The sequence below is a fragment of the Etheostoma spectabile genome, chromosome 18 (assembly GCF_008692095.1).
Source record: "Etheostoma spectabile isolate EspeVRDwgs_2016 chromosome 18, UIUC_Espe_1.0, whole genome shotgun sequence".
Taxonomy (NCBI): Eukaryota; Metazoa; Chordata; class Actinopteri; order Perciformes; family Percidae; genus Etheostoma; species Etheostoma spectabile.
This window is the reverse complement of record NC_045750.1, coordinates 7,379,467-7,406,670: the sequence shown is the minus strand read 5'-3', so window position 1 is coordinate 7,406,670 and position 27,204 is coordinate 7,379,467. Positions and strand designations below refer to the sequence as shown.

Below are 27,204 nucleotides of genomic sequence, written 5' to 3'. Positions count from 1 at the left end.
AAATGAAAAGTTGTCTTCTTAAACTCTGCTATTTGTCATCAATTAGGATTCACAGTGTATACAGAAAGGGGCATGGCAATAACATATCTACCCCTAAGAACTGGGTCCTTTCATTGCAATTAAAGTGTCATTTTCCCTGCATCCAATTCACTAAAATTACGGTTAATGTTGCTTGGTTTTATTTAATCTTTTTTTATTCTGCAACACAACCAACTGCAAGTTATTTTATTCAACCCCATTTCCAAACTACTGACCTCCCAATATCTGTAAAGCAGCATCCAGTCACTAGTATTTACTTGCTAATTAACAGCACTCGATTCCCAGAGGCCTCAACAAAATTCCACACATTTGTTACCCAGAGGGCCAAATGGCCTCACGGGAGGGGAGAAGGGGGGGTAGTTACGGGGCAAAGGACCGGGGAGGGGTAGTATACCGTTCACAGATGAAGAGGTAATTAATGTGTAATTTCTATGCAAATCATTAACAAGCTTAAGCGAATAACGAGGTTTTTATACTATTTCTGGTTATTTCCACTTAAATGGAGCTTGATGTGACCTTTATTACAGCCACATATGGCTTAAGTATTTTGGAGGTCAGCTGTGTGTGTGTGTGTGTGTGTGTGTGTGTGGTGTGTGTGTGTGTGTGTGTGTGTGTGTGTGTGTGTGTGTGTGTGTGTGTGTGTGTGTGCGCGCGCGCGCGCGTTGGAGTTCATAGACGAACAACTGCTGAATGCGGAAATAAAACGCACAGCGGCCACGCAGACAGACAGCAGGTACAGAGAGTTTGACTGTGCGGACACCGAGAGCTGCAGAAAAGAGGCTTTCTACCGTAGACTGTATCTGACATTAACGGTCTATGCTATCTACGGGTTTTGGTTTTCTCCGCGTCCGATCACTTCTGCACCAGCAACAAGGCTTTATGATAACTTCGCTATAGGAGTTTTGCATTGCCATCGTCCCGGAGGCAGTTTTTTTTCCTCGAACGTGTTCCTGCACACGGAGTAAAGGGGAGCAGATCGAGGCACTATGCGATGCTGGTTAATGTTTAAATAGAAGTCCTGAAGAAAAGGTTTCAATGCATCTCGAAAAAAATAACGGAAGAGTGTCATTTCACGGACGTTCTATTTACTAAACACTGGGAATGCACACGGTTGCATGTACTATGAACTATGACTATTTTAAGTTTAGGTGCCACCCCTTAGCAGATATAGTCTAAAATCACATTTAAATCGTACATTTTCACAGATTTACAATTTTTTTTAATATTAAACTTGGGGCTTCAGACATAACTGACCCTCTTCATCTTTTCTCTCCTTAAGTTTAAATCACACGGTGCGAGGACCAAACCCATTTAATCCAACAGGCGATCGGCTTAGAGACTATTTTTCCAACCATTAGGTTTTATTGCACGCAGAACGAATACAGTTGGAGCAGAAGAGGATCATTTGGTTTGCAAAGACCGAAAAGCTCACGGAGCTTGCGAGCCAAACCGACCATTGCCCCGTACAAGAGTCCCAGTCCTCTTTGAAGACTTGAAATGCATCAGAGACTAGAGAGAATTACACCGTATAAAAAAGAGGAGTAGGCTACTACGAGTGTATAATAATAATAGCCTACTAATAGAATAGTCAGGGACTATTTGCTGAATGCTTTAGATGACTGCAATGAAGCACACGATGGAAACACCATAAGAACACTGTGATTAAACAGACATAACAAAAGTCATTGCAGTGACACTATATCGGTGAATATTATAGTTGAGGGGGGGGGGGGGTAATCTCATGATGTTTTATTATAAGGGGGTGATTTCCGTGCACACAAGAACTTTTTCTCCATCCATGCGCTGCTCGCGAGGCTGCACGGCGGAACGGTGTTTGCCACACTGTACAAGCTCTACACTCCGCTGAGAATACAAGCTCTTCACCGGTAACCCCATGCAAAAGCTGCGAATGGTGGTCATTGTAGCCTGTGTTTCGGTCCTCAAATCAGACCATCAGTCCGAAGACACAACAAGAGCCCGAAGAGAAATATTGCAACTAAGTTGTAAACCTTTAAGGTGCAGTTTACAATCCAGCTATTAGGTCAGTAGTCATTTGTGCAAATAAGTCCGACCTAACGTTACTTGGCAAACAGTGCCTGACTTCAAACTCGAGCCGACCGCCTCACACAGGCTTTTAAATACGACTTGAATGCAACGTACGAAACATTTTACATTTAAACCGTGACATGAAGCATCTTCACTCCGCGAATCCCCTGCACGTCTCTCATCCGAGGGTATTTGAATAACAGCCCCAAAGCGACAAAAACGGACGCGACGATACATTTTCAACACGGAGGCGAACTTTTCTCCTGCACCTAAACACACACCTGTCAGCGATTCATACGCGTACACAGCTGGAGGAAAATAGTCCAAACTTTTCAAACAGAAAACACTCTAAACTGTCTATATTTCCCTGTGTTGTCCTTACCTGTCGGTATCTGACCGGAGACGTTACCAACTGCCGAAAAGAGAAACAGGAGTCCCAGGAATACGGGGAAAAGTGTATCCATGTTTTAAAACGTGGCCGTATTTAGAGTCCGTAACAGTTTCCCCCGGAAAAGTTTTCCCAGCGACTTTTCTCCTTCTCCGTCTTCTTCTCCTCCGTCTTCTGTCTTCTTTCTTTCTCTCTTTTAGTTGGTTATTTTTTCCTCCTGTTGTTGTGGATTCAGCCGCCCCATTCTCTCCCGGTTTCTCTTATTTCGCTTCCTACGGGCTCTCGCGGACACTACACTTTGTTTCACGCGGAGTGAGGGAGCGCGAGAGAGAGAAGGAGGTAGAGCCATGGAGCGAGCGCAGCAGAGAAAGTGCGTGACGTCACGAGGTAGGAGTTGACTGAAAAAAATAAAAACACAAATTAGAAGAATGTATTGTAGCCTATTTTTTCACCTTGAGGAGCCTCAACAATACAATTGGGCTTAAATGTTTAATAATTAATGATAGTGATCTACTAATTAAATGTGTATGATGATATCATATTGGGGAAAAAGGCCAGATTCTACATGGTACTTTTTTGGTACTTTAAGTACATTTTCTGATAGTATTTCATGTACTCTTACTAAAGTAACGTTTTGAATGCTGGGCTTTCACTTGTTACAGAGTATGTTTTATGTTGTTGTATTGTTACTTTTACTTAAGTAAAGGATCTGAATACAACGAAATAAATTAAAATTTGTCAACTAAAAAGGTAATAGGTCAAAGTTGTGTTTTATTTATTTATTTATTCTTTATTTATTTGTTTGTTTATTTAAAAGGGACAATGCACATTAATTGTACATGTTTTGTTTACACTCAAAGTGTAAATGCCCCAGAGTCCCTTGACAGGTCAACATATCATTTTATTACATTAATCAAAAAAGAATGCAACAAAGATAGAAAGATAAGAAAGAAAGAAGAAGAGAAAAGAGAACTAAAAATAAAATAAGAAGAAAAACAAATAAAAAAATAAGTACAAAACAAAGAAGGGCAGTATCTGGGATGAAGTAAATCAGCTGATGATAATGGCAGCTTTTTAATTCATCTCTTGAGTGTGGTTTTACCACTTGTTATAAAAAAAAAACATTCTTGCTAATGAACAGGGGCAGCTCTAGTTGCCTCCCTGACAACAGCTGATTCTGACATAAACATATTTATCATTCTGCCGCAGTCCAGGACCCCTGTACAGCTCCGGGCCCCCTAAACCATTCAGCCACCCCCAGCCCCAACAGCACTCCTAACCTAGCGCACAGAATAGAATAGAATTGGAAAGAAAAGAATAGAGTCAACGCACTATATTCCGTGGGTGACATTAAAAAGAAACAGACACAGGGATTTCAAGTTAAAAGGATATATTTGATCATATGATGATGTCTGTGTTGATGTTATGTCTGTGTGTATGTCTGTAAAATTGAGCTTATAGTATGTTAAGATTAAACAGAGACATGAAAGAAGGTCTGCAGGACAAAAATCCTGCTCTTTCAAAGACACAAACTAGAGCACCAGGGCTCGGATCTGCAACGTCATCAAGATGTACAGCTTCTTTTTGATTTAAAGAAGACCTTGTGGACAGTTAGTGGACTGTGAACATAACTGTAATTTTTATTTGTGCTCAGAACCTTTCCGTCAAAAAGGGATTTAAGTTACTTCAGGATTTGGTTGAAGGATGGCCGTTAAATCCTTGGTTTCAGCCCAATGCATTTGGCACATTTACACATTTTCTTGACATACAATGGACACATGTGGGTACTGTGGCTAACTTACTAGTGTGTGCACTATTCTGTATGTTACCGATAAAATTAAAAACAAATTGTCTGCCCACATTTTGCCATCTGCAGCGGTGGAGACAGCCGTGCATGTCAAAGTGAGGCAGATGACATTATGACAGGCACTTGCCAAACAGACAAAATAGACGTTTTGATTTTGGTACACAGCTGAGCTAAAAATATGTGGTGTGGATAAAAATGTACGAGCAAGGAACCAAAGTGTATCCTCTAAGTGGGTTTTGTCTCTCTTAGTGCCGACCTCTCCCACGTTAAAGGTGTAAACAATATCTTCTCCCAAGTTTCTGGCTGTGAGAGACAAGCATATTCACACATCAGGCGAACTTTGGTCTCGGCAGAGACATTAGCTTTGCTATGCCGGATGGTTGGTGTGCTTGTAATCATGGTCTTTCTCTGACTGTCCTAACAGTAAATAGATGTGTCCTTTACATAAACCTGGGTGCCCTGTCACCAAATATCACACTAATGCTACTACCTTGTTTTAAAATCTGAATTTGCTGTTGTATGCCCTGCCTTTAGCAGTGCATCCTTACTGTTGGGATTGCTGAAGCTGCAGGTTTCAGGTTGTTATTTGCAGTTATTTTTAACTCATACACTGCAATCACATCATACTTTTGTATGCATAGATCCAGACAACTTTCACATTTGAAAGTTTATGTACAGTGAGCTGAAATCATCTAACTATACCTATACGTCATACTCAGAATTTATTTTGCATGGGTCTGCGCAGTGGCTACGACTCAGTTTACAGTCATGAATGTCTTTGTCGCCCTTCCGAATATCAAAGTGCTCAACAGCTGTCGTATGCATCTGAAAAACACATTCCAAAGATAAAACTGTTTTAAATACTTTTTCTTTTAGAAAATATTTACTATTAATGTCAGATCTTCTCTTCAGTGCAACATATCACAGACGTGCTGAATTCAATTTCAAAGTAGATTTTGTTACTTAGATAACATGAAAGCATTTTCCCCACTTTCTGTATTTCTTTTTCAGAAGCCTTTGTACCAGACATCGTCTTTCACAGTGGTTGAAGGTCCGACCATTGCTTTTTTATCCCTCACATCGAACAAAAGTATCATGTTGCGACACTTATCTGGCTTCAGGTGCCAAAAGCCAGCTGAGAAAAACATGACAGGTTATCAGTGCTGTGTCGTAACAGATCTGGTAGGCAGAAAGTTACTCCACATGGAAAAATCTGTGTGCTGGAAATGGACAGCAAGCATAAATCTATCTTTTATTTAGAACCATAGGGACCCCATTCTACCGTGACGCTGATGCATTGTCCCTGTTCGTTCAATTTTCAGCTATCCAACCTGTCAAAGTTAGGGCTGGGTTCTGAATGCAATCCTTTTTAGGCACTGACCGAATTGCCTCTAAAGTATCGAGCATCGAACAAATTCCTCGTCGTTCAATACTTCACTTCAATACCTCAGGAGTAAATCTTATCAGCATCAGTGAGCCAATAAGCATGCAGCATGCTTCTACCAAGATCTAATAATGTTTGTGATTGGCTGTCTAATGTTACACAAGGTAGAGACACACAGGAAAAACTCTACGTTACGCAATACTCTACTAGACAGGGCTCACACAGTGGAAGAAAAATTTGTTTTGTAAAATTTGATATCGTTTTACATATATGTACAGGGACCGGTACCAAAGTGTAAAATTAAAATTAGTATCGGTAGCTGTATTGAATATTTGTGATTACCCAGCCCTAGTCAAAGAATGGATGGCAATTGATCTCACCAGTAGCTCAATGCAATTTTGAGACTAAATGTGCTTTGTATTGCAGATGGATTGCAGAGGAGGCTCCTTTGTTTTAAGACCCTATTACCACACAAGAACGGAACTATTGGATGATTTTGCACAACCCTAGAATGCATTCTGTGACAACGTTTGTTTGTAGCCATGCTTTAGCATTGCTCCAGGGACGGTCTATCGCTTTGGTCCAGACTGAAATATCTGAACAACTACTGAATGAGTTGCCATAAACGTTTTTACAGACATTCCCTGATCCCTGAAGAAAGAAGACCCCTGATTTTGACAGTCACTTCAGCGTTTTTCTAGTGCCAGCTGGTTGACAGTTTTGTATTTTAATGAAGTATCTCAACAGCTATTAAATGGATTTCTTGATTGATATTGACTTTAGTGATCCCTGACTTCTCATCTAGCGTCACCATGAGGTTTACATTCGGCCCCCCTCAAAGATGAGCCTTATCATCAGGTATAAATGTTCACTTTGTCCAATGATTTGTTTTATAACCAAATATCTGCAAAATTAAGGAGATTCCCATCAGCCTCAGCTATACCTTGTGCTAATTAGCAAATGTAAGCATGCTAAGCGAAAAGTATACCTGCTAAACATCAGCATGTTAGCATAGCATAGGTTCTTAGTCTTGTTTTGTCTCTGACACAGGTGATACAGTACCGTACATACAGCTCTGTGTCTCTAGTGTCCCTCTGACCACTGCTTGATTGACAGCTCTGTGACTCTCCTGTTTTCATTCATTTAATTCCCAAAACTTACAGCAGGACAACTTCTTCTTCCTCCACTGTCTGTCTGTCCTATGCTTTTTTGAAAATAGAGATAGACACAGAGAAGCCAAGAGTGACTTCATCCCTTTTCTTCAGGTACGTTTGGAAAGCTGAATGAAAGGATCCGATGATTTTATTAAATGGATTATAATATTTGTGGGAACATTAAGGTCAGAGTCTTCATTGAAAAGCCAAACATCTGTGAAAATGTGTCATAGAAAGTAATTGATTAATAAAAAGTAAAATATTGAGTGGTTATACAACATTCAATTGACCAAGGAAATATAAACAGAGTAGTATTGTCTCTGATCTTGACTGCAAAAAAAGAAAAGAAAAAACCAAGCAATATTGGAGGTCATCTCTTTTGATTTTGGCTTCAACAGTCTCAATAGAAAGACCAATTTAAATTTTGATTTTGTATAGGTGCAACCTTCACTCTGTGAATATTCCAATGCAAAAAAATCTTTCAGTATTTGAATAACCACAAAAAAAAACTGTTTGAATTAAATTGTCATAAAGGGAACTTGACACAGGATGTTCCTGGGATTCTGCCCTCAGATTTTACAACTATGAAGTTAATTCGTCAAAGTGATTTAGTGATTTAGTGAAACACAAATAAGACGACGCAGAAGTGCTAATAACTGTATGTGACTACAGCTTTCACTACTGTTGATGCACGGGGCATCCATGCTGGATGTTGAGCTCGGGGAACTCGGTGGTTGTCCGAGTACGGACATCCGAGGTCAGTGGAGTGTTTCCGACTTTGACCTCGGAAAATCCAACTTGTGAGCACAAATGGAACGCGCTATTAGCTCTGTTTTTTTCGGTTTCTACCAACACCTGAAGGAAATATGTGTTTCTTTATCTGCTTAATGCTTCACTATTTTCAACAGCCAACCTTTGTCTGCCTGCTGTTTGGTGCTGAGCAGAAAGGGTCTTGAATCTTTTGTGCGGATGACAGCTGCCGGCTGCGGATGGAAACGAGGTTGATGAGAGAACTAAACTCATAAAGTTGTGGGCGGGGACACCAAGGCAATGAGCTCAACAATACGCAGTCATTTGATCCATTGTTGATCAACTCGTGCAACTTTCAATAAAAGGTGGAGGTTAATTGTAATTGTATTTTGAAGTTGTACCAGAATAGGTTTACATGGTTTCATTTTCAAACTTTATTTTTTGTTGTACTGCCCATTGCTACTAGAAGCGACAGCGGCATCGACGGGTTGCTACGCTTCAGTGGCCGCTATGTTGAATGTAAACAAAAGATGCTTGGTCGCTTCTTGGGAGTTGCACATTCGAGTACCCGGGTGAGGATCCCAGCAGCTAGCTGTTTCTCTAACTTTGGTCAGTCTAAGGCAGGATTAGCTGGGAGACTTCTTCTAAACAAGGGACACTTGTGTAATACCTGCAGAACAGGGACATGGAAGTAGTTCTTTTGGAGGTTATGGTGAACTAGTGTGTGTTGCAGCAGTGTTTTGCCATTGAGAACAAGGGGGCTAACCTTAGAAAGCCCTGCAGATTTTATACAGCTCACCTGGAGACTGAAGTCAGGATACATTCAGAAACCGTATCTCACTCAAAAATGTTTTTACAAGTTTGAATGTGTTTGGAAGCACCAGAAACACAAAACAAAACCCCAAATCCCAGAAAAAAGTGATTCGTTTCATAATATAAGGCACTTTAAATCATGAGTATGGGGGCTGTTTGTTTTGTATGTATTGGTGAGTTTGAATTAGCGAGAATTAATGTGTATGACTGAGGGCTGAAATTCTCCTTAGGCAACACTGGACCTTTTTAGTTTGGAAAAGTACACAGTGCCCTTGTCTCAGTAGCATGCCACTTTATGATTTCAGCACATCCACATCAAAATCACACGTTGTGCAACAAGATTCAACCTGATTGCTCAGTCCAATGACCAAAAGCTCGGCGCGCTTTGCTCGGCCGTGGTTTGCTCATTTCCGGGTTCTCATCCTACATAAACCACTTAAAATCAAGGAGAGGGTTAACTTTTCCTGCTACAGATTTCCCACATTAGTTTTTTTTAGTCCAAACTTAATAGCCTTTACTTTCAAGTCTCCAGTGAGTCAAGCTTCACAGCAGTCGGATCCAAGTCAGGTCTCAAGTTTCTAAATGTCGTGACCTGTCTGACTCTGGTCCAAGCTGAAGTCTGACTAACTCTGCAGCTCTGGAAATACAAACAGTTATGAACCAGGTTGTATTATTTATTCAACCGGTTTTTTTTTTCTGACACTCAATAATAAAATATTCTGGAACGAGGAGAGGAAAGTAGAGGAGAGGAGAAGAGTGGAGCATTTTCTAGACAGAATTGGCAAAGCTCCACGTTAACACAAGTGCACAGAGTTACTGTAAACCATTTGGGGTCTGTGTGCGGGAGATATGCATGTTCATGTTCAGTCTCAAGGTTGCCGCTACGGTAGGAAAGTGCTGTGGGTGTGAGTGTGTGTGTGTTTATATTCAAAATAAAATATTTGGCAGATAGGGAGAGAACGCATGTGTGTATACTCAGGACTGAGGTATGCAACCTGGTGTGGGAGTATGCAAAGCCAAACACACATACACACACAACCACACACTTGCTTAGAAAAATACTTGAAGCCGGTTTTTCAGCTCATTCTTCAACAGTGTAACAGTGGGTATTGTGCTTGCCGGTGTGGACAGATGTTGCAGAGTTGCTCAGCAAGTAGCTGAAGGAAAACATGTGTCTGATCTGACACTCAGCCAAGAAAAGGTTCAGATGAACCCACCAGTCATCATCTGTAAAGTCATAACAATATTAGATGGTAAGATGGATCCCAGAATGTTTAAAAAACTTGTGTGTATGGAATACCATCTTGCTCTGTCTGCCAAAAAAACAATCTCACCTTGTGTAGCTTTAATGATTTTCCTGAACTGCATCTCATCAGCTCATGTGTGTTAAGTAAAAAACTAAAATGCAACCAGATTTAAACACATATGAGCTGTATACCATAAACCTGCTTTGGGCTTGCACATTTGGTTTGCTTGCATTACACTGGCAATACAGAAAGCCGGAAAAATGATTTATTTCCTAGCAACCATGATCTTATAACTGGAGATGGTGACACACTGCAATATGACCAATATGCCCGTTTGCTTCCAAACTGTATCCTGTGCCTCTCTGCCAATGTATGTGCATGCCTACAGAAGTCATGTGACAAAAGACATGGCCAAGAATGTTAAATTTAACCCAGAACACAAAGTCTCTGTGACATTTCTGTTGAACATGTTGAAAAAGTTCTTGTCTCCTTTGTTGTTGTTTTTACAACATTGTGTGTTGTAGTGCAAAATGTTCAGATTTCTTAATCACAGCATTTAATGAGTTGGCCACTTCATATTATTCCCAGCCATGCACCATCCACTGAGGGGAAAGGGTTAGTCCACACTTCAACTGTAGCGATTTCTCACAGTGCTTACAGATTGAGCCAAGGAAGACACAGTTGGCTGTGTTTTGGCCAGTGCCTGGCTTTACTAAAAGCTGTGAACCTGATTTAAAGTGATAATCTGCTAGATCAGTGCTCGGTTTTGTTGCATTTTGGCGCAGCTAAAGAGGATTTTCCAGGTTAAGACCTGCAGATACAAGAAATTAAAGCATCTATAATCTGGCTACAATTTGATGTAAAACAATGGGAGATAGAAAGTGACAAAACTGGCACTGAATGACATCCTAATGTTAGAGATTATTACTTAAAAGGAGGGAAGTAGCTGTTGAATGGAGCTTTGAAGCTGTGTGTGCGTGTGTGTGTTTGTGTGTGTGTGTGTGTGTGTGTGTGTGTGTTTGTTGCTGGTCCAGCTTGGCCTATAAGTCTGGCACTGCCCACTTGTCTGTTCTGTCGTTACCATGACGATACCCGCCATGCCAGGCCAACACCATATGGTTGCTATGGTAACGCTCCATTTTTTTTGGCGGATGCCGGAGAACCAGGTGTATCTGCCAGCTGGTATCGACAGGTTGATGGTGGGTGTGTGTGTGTGTGTGTGTGTGTGTGTGTGTGTGTGTGTGTGTGTGTGCGTTGTGTCTGTTTTAGAGCAGATAAACCAAAAACGTTGAGCCTGCAGGAGTCAGAATCAAACAGAAAAGAATATAGCAGAGCACTGTGTTTTTATTTATTCCCAAAAGCAGATATTTAGAAGCATCTATTCATCATTTCTGAAACTCATGGGCGGACCATCAGCTGTAGTTCTTGCGAAAGCCGCATTGGCTCTAGTTTGTTTGAATCAGCTTCTGCTCTGCCAGTTGTGAATTTTGAAGCTGTGACACAGGAACTCAGTGAGAGTGACCTGATTGTTCAGTTTTTATCACGGTTTTTAGTGAAATCAGTTTGTATTTGAAACAGGACAAAATTTGCAAGGCCTGAAAAAAAATAATTGGCATGGTTTGTTTAGATTTCTTTACAAAGTACAAATACACCTGCAAGGAAAAAGGGTTCACATTATTGTGGGTGCAGAATACATGCATATCACACCATTGGGTTTTTCACAGAACTAAATTAGTTCTTGAAAGTGGGCTAGGTCTGGAATTGTTTCATGTCACCCTCATTTTTACATTAAAGGGGCCTCGTTGAGTTTTTTTGTCAACAGTTATTTTACATTCAGTGTTACTCAGCAATATGGATACAATCTTTTAAATTCTGCATTGTTTACATCAGTGTTTCCTTACTTACCGTCTACTGCAGCGCTGCTAGTGGTCGAAAACTCCACCTGTACACGCTCAAAAATGGAGGTATGAGACAAGAACATTTTGTTACTTACAGGTACACTTTTTAATGTGTTCCCTTAACCTTCTGAGACCTAAGGCCATTTTTACAGTTTATTGTCCGTCTGGATTTATTTTATAAAAAAGCTTGTGAAACATCAACCCTGTTGTCTACAGTCAAGATATGAACATCCTTTTTTTTTTAGGACAAACTGGGTTATTAGAATATTTGGGTTGCAATGAGGTCACTTGCATGTTAAAAATGGTTGTAGGGCCTTAAAGACAAATAAATAAATAAAACGGAACATGAATCTTCCAGATATGTATTGATATCACAGACAGATAAGTGATACATAAGCCATTTTCTTTTCTAAAACACTTCTCATATGTCTTGGGATTCACACTGGGAAGAAATAATCAGTATAACTTTTACAGTTGACAAAATACATACATTGTTTCAAAGAAAGTCAAGACGCTTTTGCTCTCATGAGATTTACTTATGCCAATAATAACATAATAATGTCATATTTATTGATATTACACCCACAGCAATGCTACACAAGCAAATGCGTGCCAAAAATGTGCTCCTCTTGGCCTTCCATACAGCCTATTGGCCTTTTTGTCCCCTCTGGCCTTCCATACAAGATGGTGACGTTGTCTCCCATATATGGGCATACTGGGGCCTCTATTTCCCTAAACAACAGAGAGTAGAGACGGAGCTGCGAGCTAGCGGCAGAAGTGAGCCAAAACGCGATGAATTATGGACATAAAGTGGATCAAGCTTGGATGTAACAGTTTGGATTTAAAGCCCAATGACCTCGAAAGAAACTGGAAGTTCCAGGCTCAATAGAAAATCCCCTGTAGAGGCTAGAAAGACCCGTAAGAGACCTCCGTAACCGCTAACTCGTTACCTTTCAGACGCAACCATTGGTGAGTGTCTCGGGCTCAAAGGGTTTTAAGAGTACAGTAAAAAAAATGTACTAGACCTGTACCTTTTGACAAATTTGAGAACATGAGAACATGACAGAGACGGGTACACAATTGTACGTCTCCTCCAGCAAGCATTTTTACCCTTTTATGTACTCCTGGTTTGAGTGTGTAATAACTACTAATCTGATACTGGTACACTGCTACAGTAAAGAATCCATTAAGTAATGTGACTGAGAACCTGACAAACCTGAACTTGCGTCACTTGTCTTGGGCAGCTTGGCAGCGACTTTTAAACTAGGGTTGTTGATGGAAAGTGGGTGTGTGTATTTGTAAGAAAGTATCAGATGCCAGAGTCAACATATAAAACTGGCTGCATTATTGAAATAATTCTATGTTGATAAACCAGTTTAGACAGATTCCGTTCAAGATGCTGTAGTTAAATGATCCAATGACGGCTGCACTCTAACGTTGAGAAACAGACTAAACCTTTTCTTACTTCTTACACTTCATCAACTGAATGCGTTGGTGCACCTGTGTGCACCTGAGATTTCTAGATCCTCTGTGATTCTTAGTGGGTGTGGAAGCTGGATGGATGGAGTGTTGTCTGGCATCGATGTCGTAACTGTACAGACATTCTCTGAGTTGGAATCTCTCTCTGGCAAATTGAATTGATTAAATGTGAAAGCAGAAATCATCGCATCTATGTCCCAATTCCTTAACATGCTAAAATAAAGTATATAGGCTACTCATTGCCGTACTAAATACATTTTGTTTAGCAGTATACAAGAAACCAATGAACCTTACCATTTTGACCCAACAGGTCTGACATCAACCAAACAATGAGCTTAAACATGGTTTGGTTGATAGATAGACAGATAGATAGATAGATAGATAGATAGAATAGATAGATAGATAGATAGATAGATAGATAGATAGATAGATAGATAGATAGATAGATAGACCTTTTAATCCCAAATTGGGAAATTACTACATTACAAGCAGCAAGTTACAAGGACATACACACGTACTCACTCACACACACATTTCCAAATTCAACACCCCATTCAATCTTTTACAAAGGTTGGTGTTGTTAGTCCATTGTTGTAATATTGATGTTAAAACAGATTTCGTGACATCAGCATCTTTTTGAATAGATTATGTGTCTCCCTTGTGGTTTACACGGAGTATAAAGAATGGGTAAGTACCAAACGTTGGGTCATGAGGTTTATAATTGGCATTCACAGCAGGCCAGAGAGGACAGGGAACATGAAAAATTACATCAAACTTAGGAGCCTGTGTAAAAATATGCTCTTGCCAGAGGAGGTGTGTGTGTGGTGTGTGTGTGTGTGTGTGTGTGTGGTCCTGTAGCTTTTCCCTGTGCATGCAAGTCTCTCTGTGTGTCACCGTAAATGTGTGTACATTACAAGTATCTGTGTGTTGGTGTGTGTGTGTGTGTGTGTGTGTCTTTGCCTGTAGAGAGGAGAGGAGGTAAATTTGTTTCAGAGTGTTTTTGCTACAGGCATGGTAATTATGGCAGTTTTTAATAACTATGCTTTATAATCATTTAGCACTGATGATGCACACACAGGCACGCGCGCGCGCACACACACACACACACACACACACACACACACACACACACACACCTCTTGAGGCACTAATGAATTTAGATGTGCTAGGCACTGAAGCTGAACTTAAAGGTGCGGGCAGAGAGAGATAGATAGATGGATAAAGAGCGAGGAAGGCCAAGAGACAGAGAGGTGGGGAAACTTTGTTTTCATTGTAACAAAATTACCATTTGTGTATAAAAAGGTTGCGCTGCGTTCATAATTTTAGAATCAGTATGTTTGGAAAATCAATGAGTCCATGCGAACGCAGAGAATAAATACAAATATTTCCAAATCGCCAACGTTTATGAGCCTGAGTGCACAGAACTGTGGCTGAGAGGAGCAGCAGTCCTTAGTAATTGACAGGTCCAGCATAAGAATTTTTTTTAAATCCTTCAAATTACGTAAATTTCAATAACAGGTTATCCTTTCTTTAGTCTAATCCAGTGGTTCCCAGTCTGGAAGAGGAATGTGAGCAGTCATTACATGATTTATGGAACAGGAAAGAAGCAGATATTTAGATAATAAGAGGTTTCGAAGGAAAATGAATCTTTGGTTAAACTGATCACATCTCAGGCATGTTTGACGGGTCTCAATCCGACTCTGCTTCAAGGGGTCAACAGCCCAAAAGTTGTGAATTCAGCCTCTGAAAACGTCCTCAAAAACGAACAATTCTACCATCATGACCATTTTTTGTGAGCTGTGTGGAGATCTAAAGGAAGGAAAATCTATCTCAAACTTTTTTTTTGTGATTTTTCACAAAACTGTTTCCATTCCTTTTTGTGTGTACAACCAAGTGCACAGGTGAAGAGATTTAGGCTTTCAGTTTAGGGAAGGAGAAGGTTATAGATAAATAAACCAATAAACCATCCTCCTCTCCTCTCTCCTCTCTCCTCTTTCCTCTCTCCTCTCTCCTCTTTCCTCTCTCCTCTCTCCTCTCTCTCTCTCCTCTCTCCTCTCTCCTCTCATAGGTTTAGACAGGTACTGAGTGTGGCAGAGCTGAGTGAATTGGTTGCTGAGATGGGTCATTAGCTTTTCGCCCTCGCAATCGATCTGAGGCGGAGGAGACGAGGGAGACAGAAAAAGGGAGCGACAGACCGAGAGAGAGAGAGAGAGAGAGAGAGACAGGAGCATAGAGGCGCCTTTAAATAGAGACGATTGTAGAGAATCAAACACTGAATGGAGTGCCCGCAACAGCGTTGGCCAGGTTAAATGGATTAAACTGTCTAGAATGCTTTGTTTTAACTTAATGCCACAGGACCAGTAAGTGGGCCCGATAAGTCGGCCATTTTGTGCCCCTTCGTGTATAAAATTGTATTCAGTTTTTAAAACCAGCACAGAGGATTATTTAGTGTCAGTTATCCAGAACAGCTAATCTACTGAGTAAATTAACTAATTCTAAAGAGCGAGTAGTCTGAATGGTATTCTAATTAATTTATGGAACTGTAGTAATTTTCTTGCTGAAATATTAATATAAAACTGGTGAAACTATGTGTTGGAGTGAGAGAAAGAATTCAAAGTTTAGGCATGGATGATTCCCTTGAGCCCCCTTCCAACCTTCAATCCGTTCCTCTATTTTTTTTTTTTTTTTTTTTTAGCCATGCTTCGAGTGTTATGCCGAGCTGTGCCAGCCCGCTGAGATTTGCGTGCACCTCGCGGGAGGGCACACAGCGTAAAGCGAAAGCTGAAATAACAGGGGGATGCAAATATTGGTAGTTACAAAATTTGTTTTGCCGACTAATGCAGCCACTTCTTAACTTCTCGCTGGAGACCAAGTGAAATATTTTAGGCCTATTAGCACATATTTTGGACTGTTTTGACTGGACAGTGTGAATTTCACATATGTAACACTCATCTCTTGGCTGAAATAACACAGGGAGGCAAATCCCAGCAGGTACCAAATCTCTTCTGCCGAATAATGTATCCACTTTTTTCCTTTTCAGACATTTTGAGATCAAACAATGTTGCCAGTCTAAATTTCATACATGTAACACTCACCTGATCTGAGAAAGGAGGGTATGCAATTCTCGGCAGGTAATAAAACATACCTCGGCAGAATAATAAATCCACACTGTAACTTTATGTCTGGAGATCTATGAATCAAAAGCAGTCATTTTGGCTGCACGGGTGTAAATTTCATACATTTAATAACATAAACTGAAATAACAGGGCCTTGCTTACATGCATTACTTGGCAGCTTCAACCAGTTTTACCAAATAATGAAATCAAACTATACTAGGAATCAAATGGTGTTATCAGCATACTTAATTTCATCGACTTTGGGAGAGTGAATATGACATTTATTTTCTGCAACAGAAAAAATGAATTTCAGGACAAAAGCTGTCTGAAAAGCTTAAAAACAAAGTGAAAAAGAACACCGAACGAAGAGTTCACCCTCATAAATACTGAGAGATTATTTAAATCTTGCAAATTTCAGACCAACCCTATCAACGCAATGCTACTTATCACTAATAAAACACTGATGCCTCTAAATGTTCACTGACTACAGACTTCAGAAATCATTATATGCAAATCTCAGCAGGTACAACTTGGCACAACACCGGGACCTGAGGGCTGGATCGTCCGTCTGTTGGTCCAGCACTTTGTTCCAGACTGAAATATCTCCACATTTTTAGATGGATTTGGTACAGACATTTTATGATTTCCAGAGAATAAATCCCAATTACCTTTTCGATCCCTCACTTTCCCTCTTTCGTGTCACCACCAGGTTGACATTTTTGGATAGTTGTTGGATGGATTGCCTTGACCTTTGGTATAAATATCTATGGGCCACGGGACTTTGGTGTTTTAAGTCATTTTCTTAAAGTCTTAGCATCTACTTGAGACAAACATTTTGTGCAGACGCTCATGGTTCCCAAACAACGACCATCTGTACCAATAAATTTGGAGATGTGCCATGCCATGACGTTTTACCATCCCATTAACTCGCCTTCATCATCATACAACATGTGTATATATTACAATGATCATACATCATGTGCACTGTTTTTTTTGTCCTGTCCTAAGTGTTTTATGTCTTAAATTATTCTTGTTTTTAGTTATTTATAAGCCTGGTTGACACCAGACCTTTCTCACTTTTAACTGAGAGTTGGTCTGGGGAAGGTTTATTCACAGCCCATTTCCAAGGGGGGGGGGGGGTCACCAACGGACGCCGCTCAAATGCTTCTGGCAATTGGATAGTCCTTTAACCAATCAGAGCAACGATCCGGGTGACGTAGCAGCGACAGCTCCATCAACGGGTTGCTGAGCTTCGGTGGCTGTCATGTTGAATGTAAACAAAAAGCTGCCCGCCGTTGCTGTGCTATCGTCATCGCGTAAAGCCCGCCTCAACGGTTGTGATTGGTCCCTCGATTTGGAAAAATTGGAAATGAGCTTAAATGGGCTCTTGGCCAGACGGACTTGCAGAGCAAATCTTAATTTGCTGGAAGGTCATCAGGGTTTTCCCATGCTTTTTATTTTATCTCTAATGCACCTTCAGTTGTGGCACTCACAATTGCATTGTATGGGCCTCATGCAATGACAATAAAGGTTTATCTTATGTTATATTCAGTGTAATCCTCTGATTTTCCATCAAGCACCATTATGAGGTCAACAATTAATTTTTTCCAATACTACTCAAATTCTTGCAAAATTAATAATATTTCCATCACAACACACTAAACTAAGCTGGTGAGCATAAAACCTGCTAAACGTCAAGGACTTAGCATTGTAATTGAGAGCATGTGATCATGCTGGTGTTAGGAGTTAGTTTAAAGCACTGCTGTGCCTAAGAACAGTTTTACAGAGCCAACTGTACACGTAGACTCCAACATAAGACATAAAGTGTGTTCAGACAACCTCTCACCAGATGTTCTGTTATTTCTCTCCTGTCCCTCTTCTTTTTCCTGTCGTCTCTGTGTATTTCTGGAGTAGATTCATAAAGCCCTGGAACTCTCATACATTTCTCTATCCCCCATAGATCCTTTGCTTCATGTAACCTTCTTCACAGTCTCTCCTTCCCCCCCTTCCCCTTTTTTTTTCTCCAATAATGCATTTCCCTCTACTTTGCCAACACCATGTAATTATCATGAAAGATGTGCTGCGTTTGTGTTTCTTTCTCTTCACAATTCTTATATGCAGACTTGCACTCTCTTTCCAGCATGTAGACGGAGTTTTATCGGATTCGACTATACGCTAAAACACTTCAATCCACTCTGCTCATCCCTTCCACCATCTTTACAATCTTAATGAGCTGTGACATCACCGCCTCGCCATTCTAACAGACTGTGACATCACCGCGTTTGTGTTTATTGATTAAAACGCTGGCAACCGTCAGGAAGTTGAAATAAGATCCCAATCCAATCACTGCTTGACTTAATGGCATTAGTAGCTGCCATTGGCTGGCTGGTTTCTCGGTAACCTGATTAGTACTAAAGCAGTTTGATGTTAATGAGATTTGCTCTTATTGGTGTCTGATCAAATCACATCATGGTTTGCGTGTGCACAGACACACTCGCACACATACACACACATATACACATATAGATGTGAAGCTTAAAGAAATGCAAAAAGAGACACACATACACTACACAGGTATTAATGCATGCATACAAAATCACACGTGCAAAAGCCCACGTATATCCGTAAGACACATACACACACACACACACACACACACACACACACACACACACACACACACACACACACACACACACACACACACACACACAGCAAAATACCTCTTATGTCCTGCAAAATTAAGCACTGCAACCAAAACTACATACAGCATTATCCAAATCAAACTTTTGCACTAAATGGCACACACTTCATTCATATTATCAGATTTTTGTCTAACCAACTACACACTGATGGGCATAATGAAAAACACTCTCATCTTAAGTATGGTTTGCCATAATACTAAAATTGTTCACATTGTAGAATATTCTTCAGATTGGTCACATGCACAGAAATATTTGCAGATACACACACATGCTGTTGAAACCTTTTTTTTTTTTTACCACACCGTGCAACATATACACAGCAGATATATTTACATTGGACTGAACAAAAATATGCTCACAAAAAAACATTAAACAGAAAAAGTAAATTGCAGAAAAAATACATAAAAAAGAGGAAAGAAAAAAAGTGGTGATTGAAGTGGTAACAATAAACCAATAGTGATTTTTGGCCAGGAGGCACACATGTTGGCCAGTTAGTTCAGGTAGTGTTATTTTGAATGGCAGTTCTGAAATATGTGAATTTATGTCAGATTGTTGTGTCTTATGCAGAGAACCGTGAGCAGTGCATTTCAAAAGTGTCATTTTGAATTGCAAAATGTTTGTAAAGCAGAAAATGTGTTTAGACTTGAGAAGAGGTTTTGCTCTCTGTGTCTCAGTTTGAATAATTGTGTTATGCATGTCATTTTAGTGTGTTAGCAATTGGAAAAAAACTGTAAAACCAACGGAAAACCACCAGACACTCAATAAAACAGAGCAGGAATTATAAATAGTGGAGAGAGGAGGAAGAGAGAAAAATAGAAAACAGAGTAGAACCTGGTTTTGACCAAAAAATGAGCAGGATGTTTACAATCTGTATCCCAAATTATGCTGCTAAAGCTGCTGATTTTGAGGCACAACAACAAACTGGAACAGAGGGATAGACTGGGGGGAGATTTAGGGCTCCCCAGAATCCAAGTTCTGCAGTAACATCGACAACATCAATCTGCAGCGAAAAACTCCATCAATCCTCTGGAATTGATCCGCTTGGAGACAAAGCTAAGAGGTAAAACACCCCAGCGGGTTAAACAGCCATCCGGAGTTTGGAGATTCCCATCCACGCCACGTAGGCCTTTTTTATACCAAACTCAAACATCTGCTTTGGATTGTTGTCAGTGTCAGATAATGTGGTCCCAACATGTTTTAGCTGCAGGAGCAGATTGTAACAACAGAAAGAAGAAGAAGGAGGCTGCAAACAGTGGAAGTATCGGTAACGGCTGTATACCTGCCTTACATCCCTTTATGACTATGGTAATACCATAAATATTAAAATATCTTAAGGGCATTTGAAGATTAATTGACACAAGTGAATAAAGGGATTTGATTAAAAAGACATTATCAAAAGAATGTGAAGAGTCCTTGGTGGACAGGATTATACTTCTCGTACAGGCCGAGTCCTCCCTAATGCAATGCTATGATCATTAAGTTTTACTTTTGATGACTGGCTTGGCAAATGGAGCACAGCTCATGACAACCTGCCAACTGGCCAGGATCTGGTTATGAATATTCATGAGAGAACCAACTGCAGATACTCAGACTTACTGTAATGTCCACACTGAACTGGCTAAATTTAAACTTGCATCCTTTTCTCTCTTAATTTTGTCTCTGTCCACACTAAACTTGCTTTTTTGCACCCAAAAAATAGCTTTTCATAAATGTCCTCTAGAAAAAAATCCCTAAAAGATGAAGATGTGAAGGTTTTTTATTTTTATCTTTTTTAAAAAGCTTTTTCCAAAGCTGTCCTGTGCGCCTATCAAACACAATTGGGTGCTTCAAGTCAAATCTCCAACATTCTGCACAGCTCCTGTCATTGAACTGTCAGCGGAAAAAAAGTATGTGATCAAAGTCTCAGTGCAGCAGGTAAATAGGCACAGAAACATAAACATTACCTGAAGAGATGAATGCCAAATGAAAAAGGATGAAGACTTCAGGAATTTAGATATTTTCCTATTGTTTGGGCCCAACAGCTTGGAGAACATAAAACAAAACAAAAGTAAGCTTGTTACATGTTGTTTTCACATTTAAATGATTGTAAATGAAAATCACTTCAGATGTGTGTGTGACAGTGACAAAACATCCTGCAAGACAATGCAGAGGTAATAACCTATGGTTGGCGGTTTGCGTGTGTGTGTACGTATTTGTTTGTGTGTGCGAGCATGTGTGTGTGTGTGTGTGTGTGTGTGTGTGTGTGTGGTGTGTGTATGTGTGTTCGCGTGTGTGTGTGTACATGCAAGCATGTGTGCAGGACTCTTTTCTCCGTAGGTTGAAATGCCAACTCCTCTTTTCACTCTTACTGATTCCCTTATAATTAATCAGCCAAGCAATTATTCTGCAGAATAGAGAGAGAGAGAGAGAGAGAGAGAGAGAGAGAGAGAGAGAGGACAATAGATGGGGAAGAGAGAGGTAGAGAAACAGGGAATAGGAAGAAAGAGAGAGAAATAGAGAAGGGAGTATAAAAACTTCTATTTGAATCTATTGTTGGGAAACTAGAGAGAAAAAAAAGACGAAAAAGTAAGAGACGAAGAAAGAGAAGGTTTCTCTTGAAAGGTGATAATAAGGAGCCCTTAAAAGAACAAATGAAAATGTCATTTCTCCTTCCACCTCCCCCTCCCCCTCCCCCTCACCCTCCCCTCCCTCCTCTGTCCTGTGGAGGGATAATGATGGGGAAAGGGAGAAAGTGAGGGAAAACGAGTGTTTCTCAACATGAGACCTTTTGTAGAAACATCTCTGTACCATGACGCCTTTCCTCCTCCTCACCATCCAGCCTATCTCCCCCCCCAGCACCCTTTTCCCTTTGTTACGTGTTGTCTTCCTCTCTTGCAAAGGACATGACTTCCACCACCCACGCCATCCACCGTTCACTTTTCTTTTTCCTGCTTTGCCTGCACTCCATTATGCTGGACATTAATTCCAGGTATCAAAACGATAGGTTTGGACTGTTTCCCTTCTCAGCCAATAGCGAGTCCGTTATTATGGTAATAGGAGACACAGTTTGATATTAGAACCGCTTTCTTTGTTCCAGACAAGTTTCATTACTCTGGAGAAGCTCTCATTACAAAGAGCAACGCCTCACTCAGGCTCTCTTTTGTTGAGAGGATAATACATGTAGCGAGTGAATGTAGGACCATTGTCTGCCTGCTGTAAATACGCTGTTGAGGTGCCCTTGAACAAGGTAATTAATACGGGACTGCCTATACATTGATTCTGCTATTGATATCAATAATAGCTTTGCATGGGCAAATAATCTAAAACACACACTTAAATGAAGACAGCACATTCATAAAATAAGACCTTGCTTCGGGTTTTATTTGCTTCATTCAGAGTTATATAATCAAAGCAGATCCTTCTCTACTGAATGGTTACTTCATCTTTGCAAAAAAAAACATCTTACCCTCACATGAATTCATTCAAGTGTCAGAAGTGCGCTTTGAGTATCGACTAGAGAGTTCAGTGGTCGGCACTGCCTCTCTCCTCTCTCTTTGAGGCCGTTTCACACTGTAAGCGACGACCACAGAGAAATCAGTCATTTCCAGTGAAAGGTGAGTACAGAGCCGTGGGCAGGCAGAGCAGGAAACAGGCTTCTCATGGAAACAGCTGTGACACCGCAGGCAAAGCATGTTGAGCTTTTTGAGGCTGTGTGCAGTGCTGCTCTTGCCCAATGACATGACAGCTCCGAATGCCTCTGTCAGAGAAGAAAAGGTAACTCATGCTGCATGTGGTTTTTCTTCTGATGTGAGTATTATTACAGTGGTCAGAATCATGAGTGCAAAGGGGTGCAGCTCTTATTGTTGTCTGTTGTTGTGTAGTCATGTCGCACATACTGTATGTGGCGACTATATTGTCCTCTATGTATTGAGAATAATGCAACTTTTGTGAAACCATGATGAAAATCATGAATTCCTTCAGGCAAATTTAGGATTTATTTGTAAACACATAACATTATGTAGGCATACAACTCTGAAATTGGAAAAGAGCTATTTCTTGTTTCATCTGGTGCTGAATTTTCAGAATAATCTGTCAAACTAATGTCAATGGAAGATTAACTGAATATTTAGCATCACAGTGAGAGCCACCGTCAAAGTGCCCATATTATAAAAAGAATCACTTTTTCTGGGATTTTTTTGTGTTTCTGGTGCTTCAACATGCATACAAAAAAACATCCATGCTGTCTTGAGTGCAATACGGTTTCTGAATGTCCTCTGCTTTCAGTTTCAGGGTGAGCTGTTCAAAATCTGCACAGCTTTCCACGTCACTAGCCGAGACGAGGTGGCAAACCGTAGCATGCTAGAGCTAGCATGCTAGCTTGTTCTCAGTGGCAAAACACTGCTACAACACACACTAGTTCACCATAATCTCCAAAAGAACTACTTCCATGTCCCTGTTCTGCAGGTATTCCACAAGTGGCCCTCGTCTAGAAGAGGTCTCCCAGCTAATCCTGCCTTGGACTGACCAAAGTTAGAGAAAGAGTTGTCTAGCTGATGGGATCTTACCTTTTCGCATTTGCGACTCCAAAAAAAGATAGTATAGAAGTGAGAATTCTCACTCTGTAGCTAAAACAGAGACCTAAACACACAGGGAGAAAAGAGGATCTGCAACAATGTGCACTACAACCAAAATATGGTGTTTTTTTAATATGAAACCATGTAAACCTATTTTGGTAGAACCTTAAAATATAATCCTGAACCTGAGAATGAGCATGATATGGGCATTTTAATAAATAAAGAGAAGAGTACAAACGTTTTCAACACAATTACAGGGCAACTTAGATTGGACAGCGCCAAAGGGGGTGAATGAAAGAACCTTTAACACGGGTGCATTCAAACTAATGATTATGTTAGTGGCTGTAAATGGAGACCTAGATGAAACTCTGCTCGTTCCTTTTCTAAGTGTTCCCACAGAGAAATATGGATGTCGCAGAGAGGCTGCGTGGGTCTGCAGGCGACACACTGCTTATCGTCTGAGAAAGAGTTTAGGAGGATTCTGTTATGCAGCTGCAGGGAGGCTGAGTCCAGCTGATCAGAGATCAGTGGAACACACCGTGGAATCAGAGAAGACTATTACCCAAAGATAAAGGTGCTTCATGTGTGTGTTCATATGGTAATGCGTGTGTCTCCTTATATTCTGCGTCTGTGTGTGTGTGTGCGTGTGTGTGTGTGTGTGTGGCTAACAGATGGGAGATCTGTATATTAAGCCTCAACACATCACAGAGCACTTATTACTGATTAATAACCACTGGACTGCTCTGTCTATTCACACACACACACACACACACATATATATACACACACACACACAAACACACACACACACACACACACAATTTAGATTGGAATTCTACAGAAATTGAAAAGACTGAGAGGGGAGAGAGAGAAAGTCCTCTTGTCCAAAAATCTGGAAAAATTGTATTTTGATGCGTTGGCAACATTGTTATTGAAACTTTAATTCCAATAAAGCCCCTTTTTGGATTTGAGTGTGAGAGATGGTAGAACAAAAGGAGAGAGGGAGCGATGTAGAGGGAATAGAGGGAAGTGTATTGTTTTTCCATCACAGAGCACTCATTGTTTCTAATCCACTTACGCACACTGGGGTAACTGACAAACAAACACACACACACACAGAATTTAGTTGGCATCATGCAAAAAGTGCAGAAGCACACACACTATGCACAAATCCCATAACCGGTTTAGACTAATTGTTGCATTCTCTACTGTTTCACTGGAGAGGATTCATATTCAACATAACTACAGTGTCTCTATCTGCCTATTGCTATTATCTGTTTGATTGTCCTCTGTTTTACTCAATTCCTTCTTTCTCTATCTATCTATCTATCTATCTATCTATCTATCTATCTATCTATCTATCTATCTCTCTCTCTCTCTCTCTCTCTCTCTCTATCTATGTATCTATGTATCTATCTATCTATCTATCTATCTATCTATCTATCTATCTATCCATCCATCAATCAGACAGGTGCTACTCTTATTTCTGCTATAAAAAGAGTGATGGATAACAGATGTCCGTGTAGAGCCACGAATAACTGCAGTGGATCAATACAGTACATTTTTGTTTTTCTGAAATTGCTCCACAGATAAGCTTAGTTACATCAGCTCCGTTGAGTTAATGATGTTTCATTTCAAGATATACTCATGGCAACGCCAGATTACTGTAAACAAACCACATGATTTCAGTGACTAAAACGTTTTAGTTTCAACCGAGGAAGAAGACAAATCCTTCAAATGAACCAGGATAGTTTTCTGGCTACTTTAAAAACTGGTAAACATGTATGCCTAGGTAACCTATCCGGCCATTGAATAAAAAAACAGTTTTTACTTACTGAAAAGTCCGAAGTGTTTAAGGCAACTCCTAGTCAAGTCTCAAAATGTTCATATGCAAATTGTGAGTCACAAGTCTGCAAGTCTTTCAGGTCTCTGAATGCTGACTATTGAAAGACATGTCCTTTAAAGTTGTTTAAAGAAATCAAACACTGTTTTTCATACTGTTTATGGTCTTCATTTTTCTAAAATAACCATTCAGGGAATTTACATTCTGTAATTGCCTAAATGTGCAACAATTGCCTTTGCAGACAAAACAAAAGCCAGGCACTATATTGTATTACAGTAAGTTGCTGTGAGCTGTAAATGTACCACTTCTAAGCTGAAGGCAGAAAATAACATTATCTCGGAGCCTGACCGGGCAAGGCTTCTCTTCACCCGGGCAGCTGCCTCCATCTCATTTAGGTTCACCCTGGTTCCTGGTCCACAGCTGCCTGTACCGGAGCGCAGCATGAAAGCGGCCCATACTTCTGCTTTTGCTTTGGGCTAAGTGTTGAAATGGTAAGACTGACCTTCATTGTGCGGCAATCATAGAAAACGCAATGTATTTGTCACAGAGCTAATGCTAACCGCAAATGTGTCTCTACAAAACTGACAGTGGTCTTTTTTGGCATCTTTTTTTTTTTTTTTTTTTTTTTTTTTTTTGGCGTCTATTTTTGGCAGTGGACCAGTTTTATATTTAACTGGGAGCATCTATGGTGAGCAATATAATCCATTCCTGTTACTGTGTCTTGCTGTCCTGTTGAAAACTTCTCCTGCCATTAAAATTAGATCGAGGTTGCAATTATTTTTGCCTGACTTCTTTATAACAGTAAAACAATGTTTGTTTGGTTGCACTAAAATAGGGACACCGGTATCTTCTCTTGTATTTCTAACAAAGTAGCTGCTTGACAAGTGTTTGCTGTTTCAATGATAACCACGGAGATTACAACTCTAAAGATTTTGGTGTCAAAAATACATAGTTGAGACCACGTGCATTCAAGGCCCAGGCAAATTAAATATTTACAGTAATGTGTGACAATGCTCCAGCCAAGTTAAGTAAGAAGAAGTCATATTTGTGACTTATATGTCCTAAAAGTCATGTATATGGCTCATTCGAAAAAAGGTAACTCTTTATTTTGGATAATAACTGTACAGTATAATTCAACATCGTTGCACCCTGCAGACATATTTGGTGTCTCTATCCTCCTCACTTTACATCAAACAGACCAGCAGGACAATTATGTGGAGCTCGTTGTGTCCCTTTAAGAGGGACAGTGAGTACTGGATGGACTGGAATCTCTGCACCCATTACTCAACATAATGGACAGAAAGAAAGAGAGAGAGGGGGAGGAAGAGGGAGGAAGACATAGAGAGAGTTAGTGAGAGTGTGAGTGAATGTGTCCCGCACTTGATCATGCACTATTACCACTCTAATAGATAAAGTAAAAAATGCTGAGTTGTAGTTTCCCCACCTCTCTCCTAGACCATCTATCTCACTAACTGCTACAGCCTGTTGAAGCTGCTATTTCTACAGGAAATTACCATAGCCGAGCCTTTACTTCCCCCTAGAAGGACCACATTAGCCTTATCTCCAGCAGAAACTACAATATGTGGAGCTATTTCCACTGAAGCACTCAGATGCTGACTCTATAGTCCCATTGTGACTTTTTCTTTTTCAGGAAATAAAATTTGAATTGAAACGTTATATGGTCTTTTGGGTGATGATTAAATCCAGTGAAACCTGTCAGAACTCTGGACCCAAGAAACTATTTAATTGTATCACCCTGTCGATTCTTGGAAGTCATATTTAAATCTAAATGAAATTGTTCATCTTTAATCTTGAATTAGGTTTTTTGGAAATACATTTCAATTTTATTCAGCAGCAAAAGAATGAAGGTCTACTCACAGACCGACCCACTTTAACAGTTATGACCACCATGAACATTTCACATTTGGCTCATTTTATCCAGAAAGCTGAGAGCAGTGATAATTTACTTTAATTGATGGGGA

At 40.2% G+C, this 27,204-nt stretch overlaps 1 protein-coding gene across 1 annotated transcript in view; it reads right to left on the bottom strand.

Moving 5' to 3' along the window:
* The window catches only part of ptprk (protein tyrosine phosphatase receptor type K), a 123,351-nt gene extending 120,553 nt beyond the window's left edge, over positions 1-2,798 (bottom strand). Inside the window, exon 1 of the mRNA XM_032543630.1 lies at positions 2,468-2,798. Coding sequence (XP_032399521.1) covers positions 2,468-2,549 — 82 coding nt within the window. The 5' untranslated portion in view covers positions 2,550-2,798. The remainder of the gene's footprint in view (positions 1-2,467) is intronic.
* Between the last annotated feature and the right edge of the window lie 24,406 nt (positions 2,799-27,204).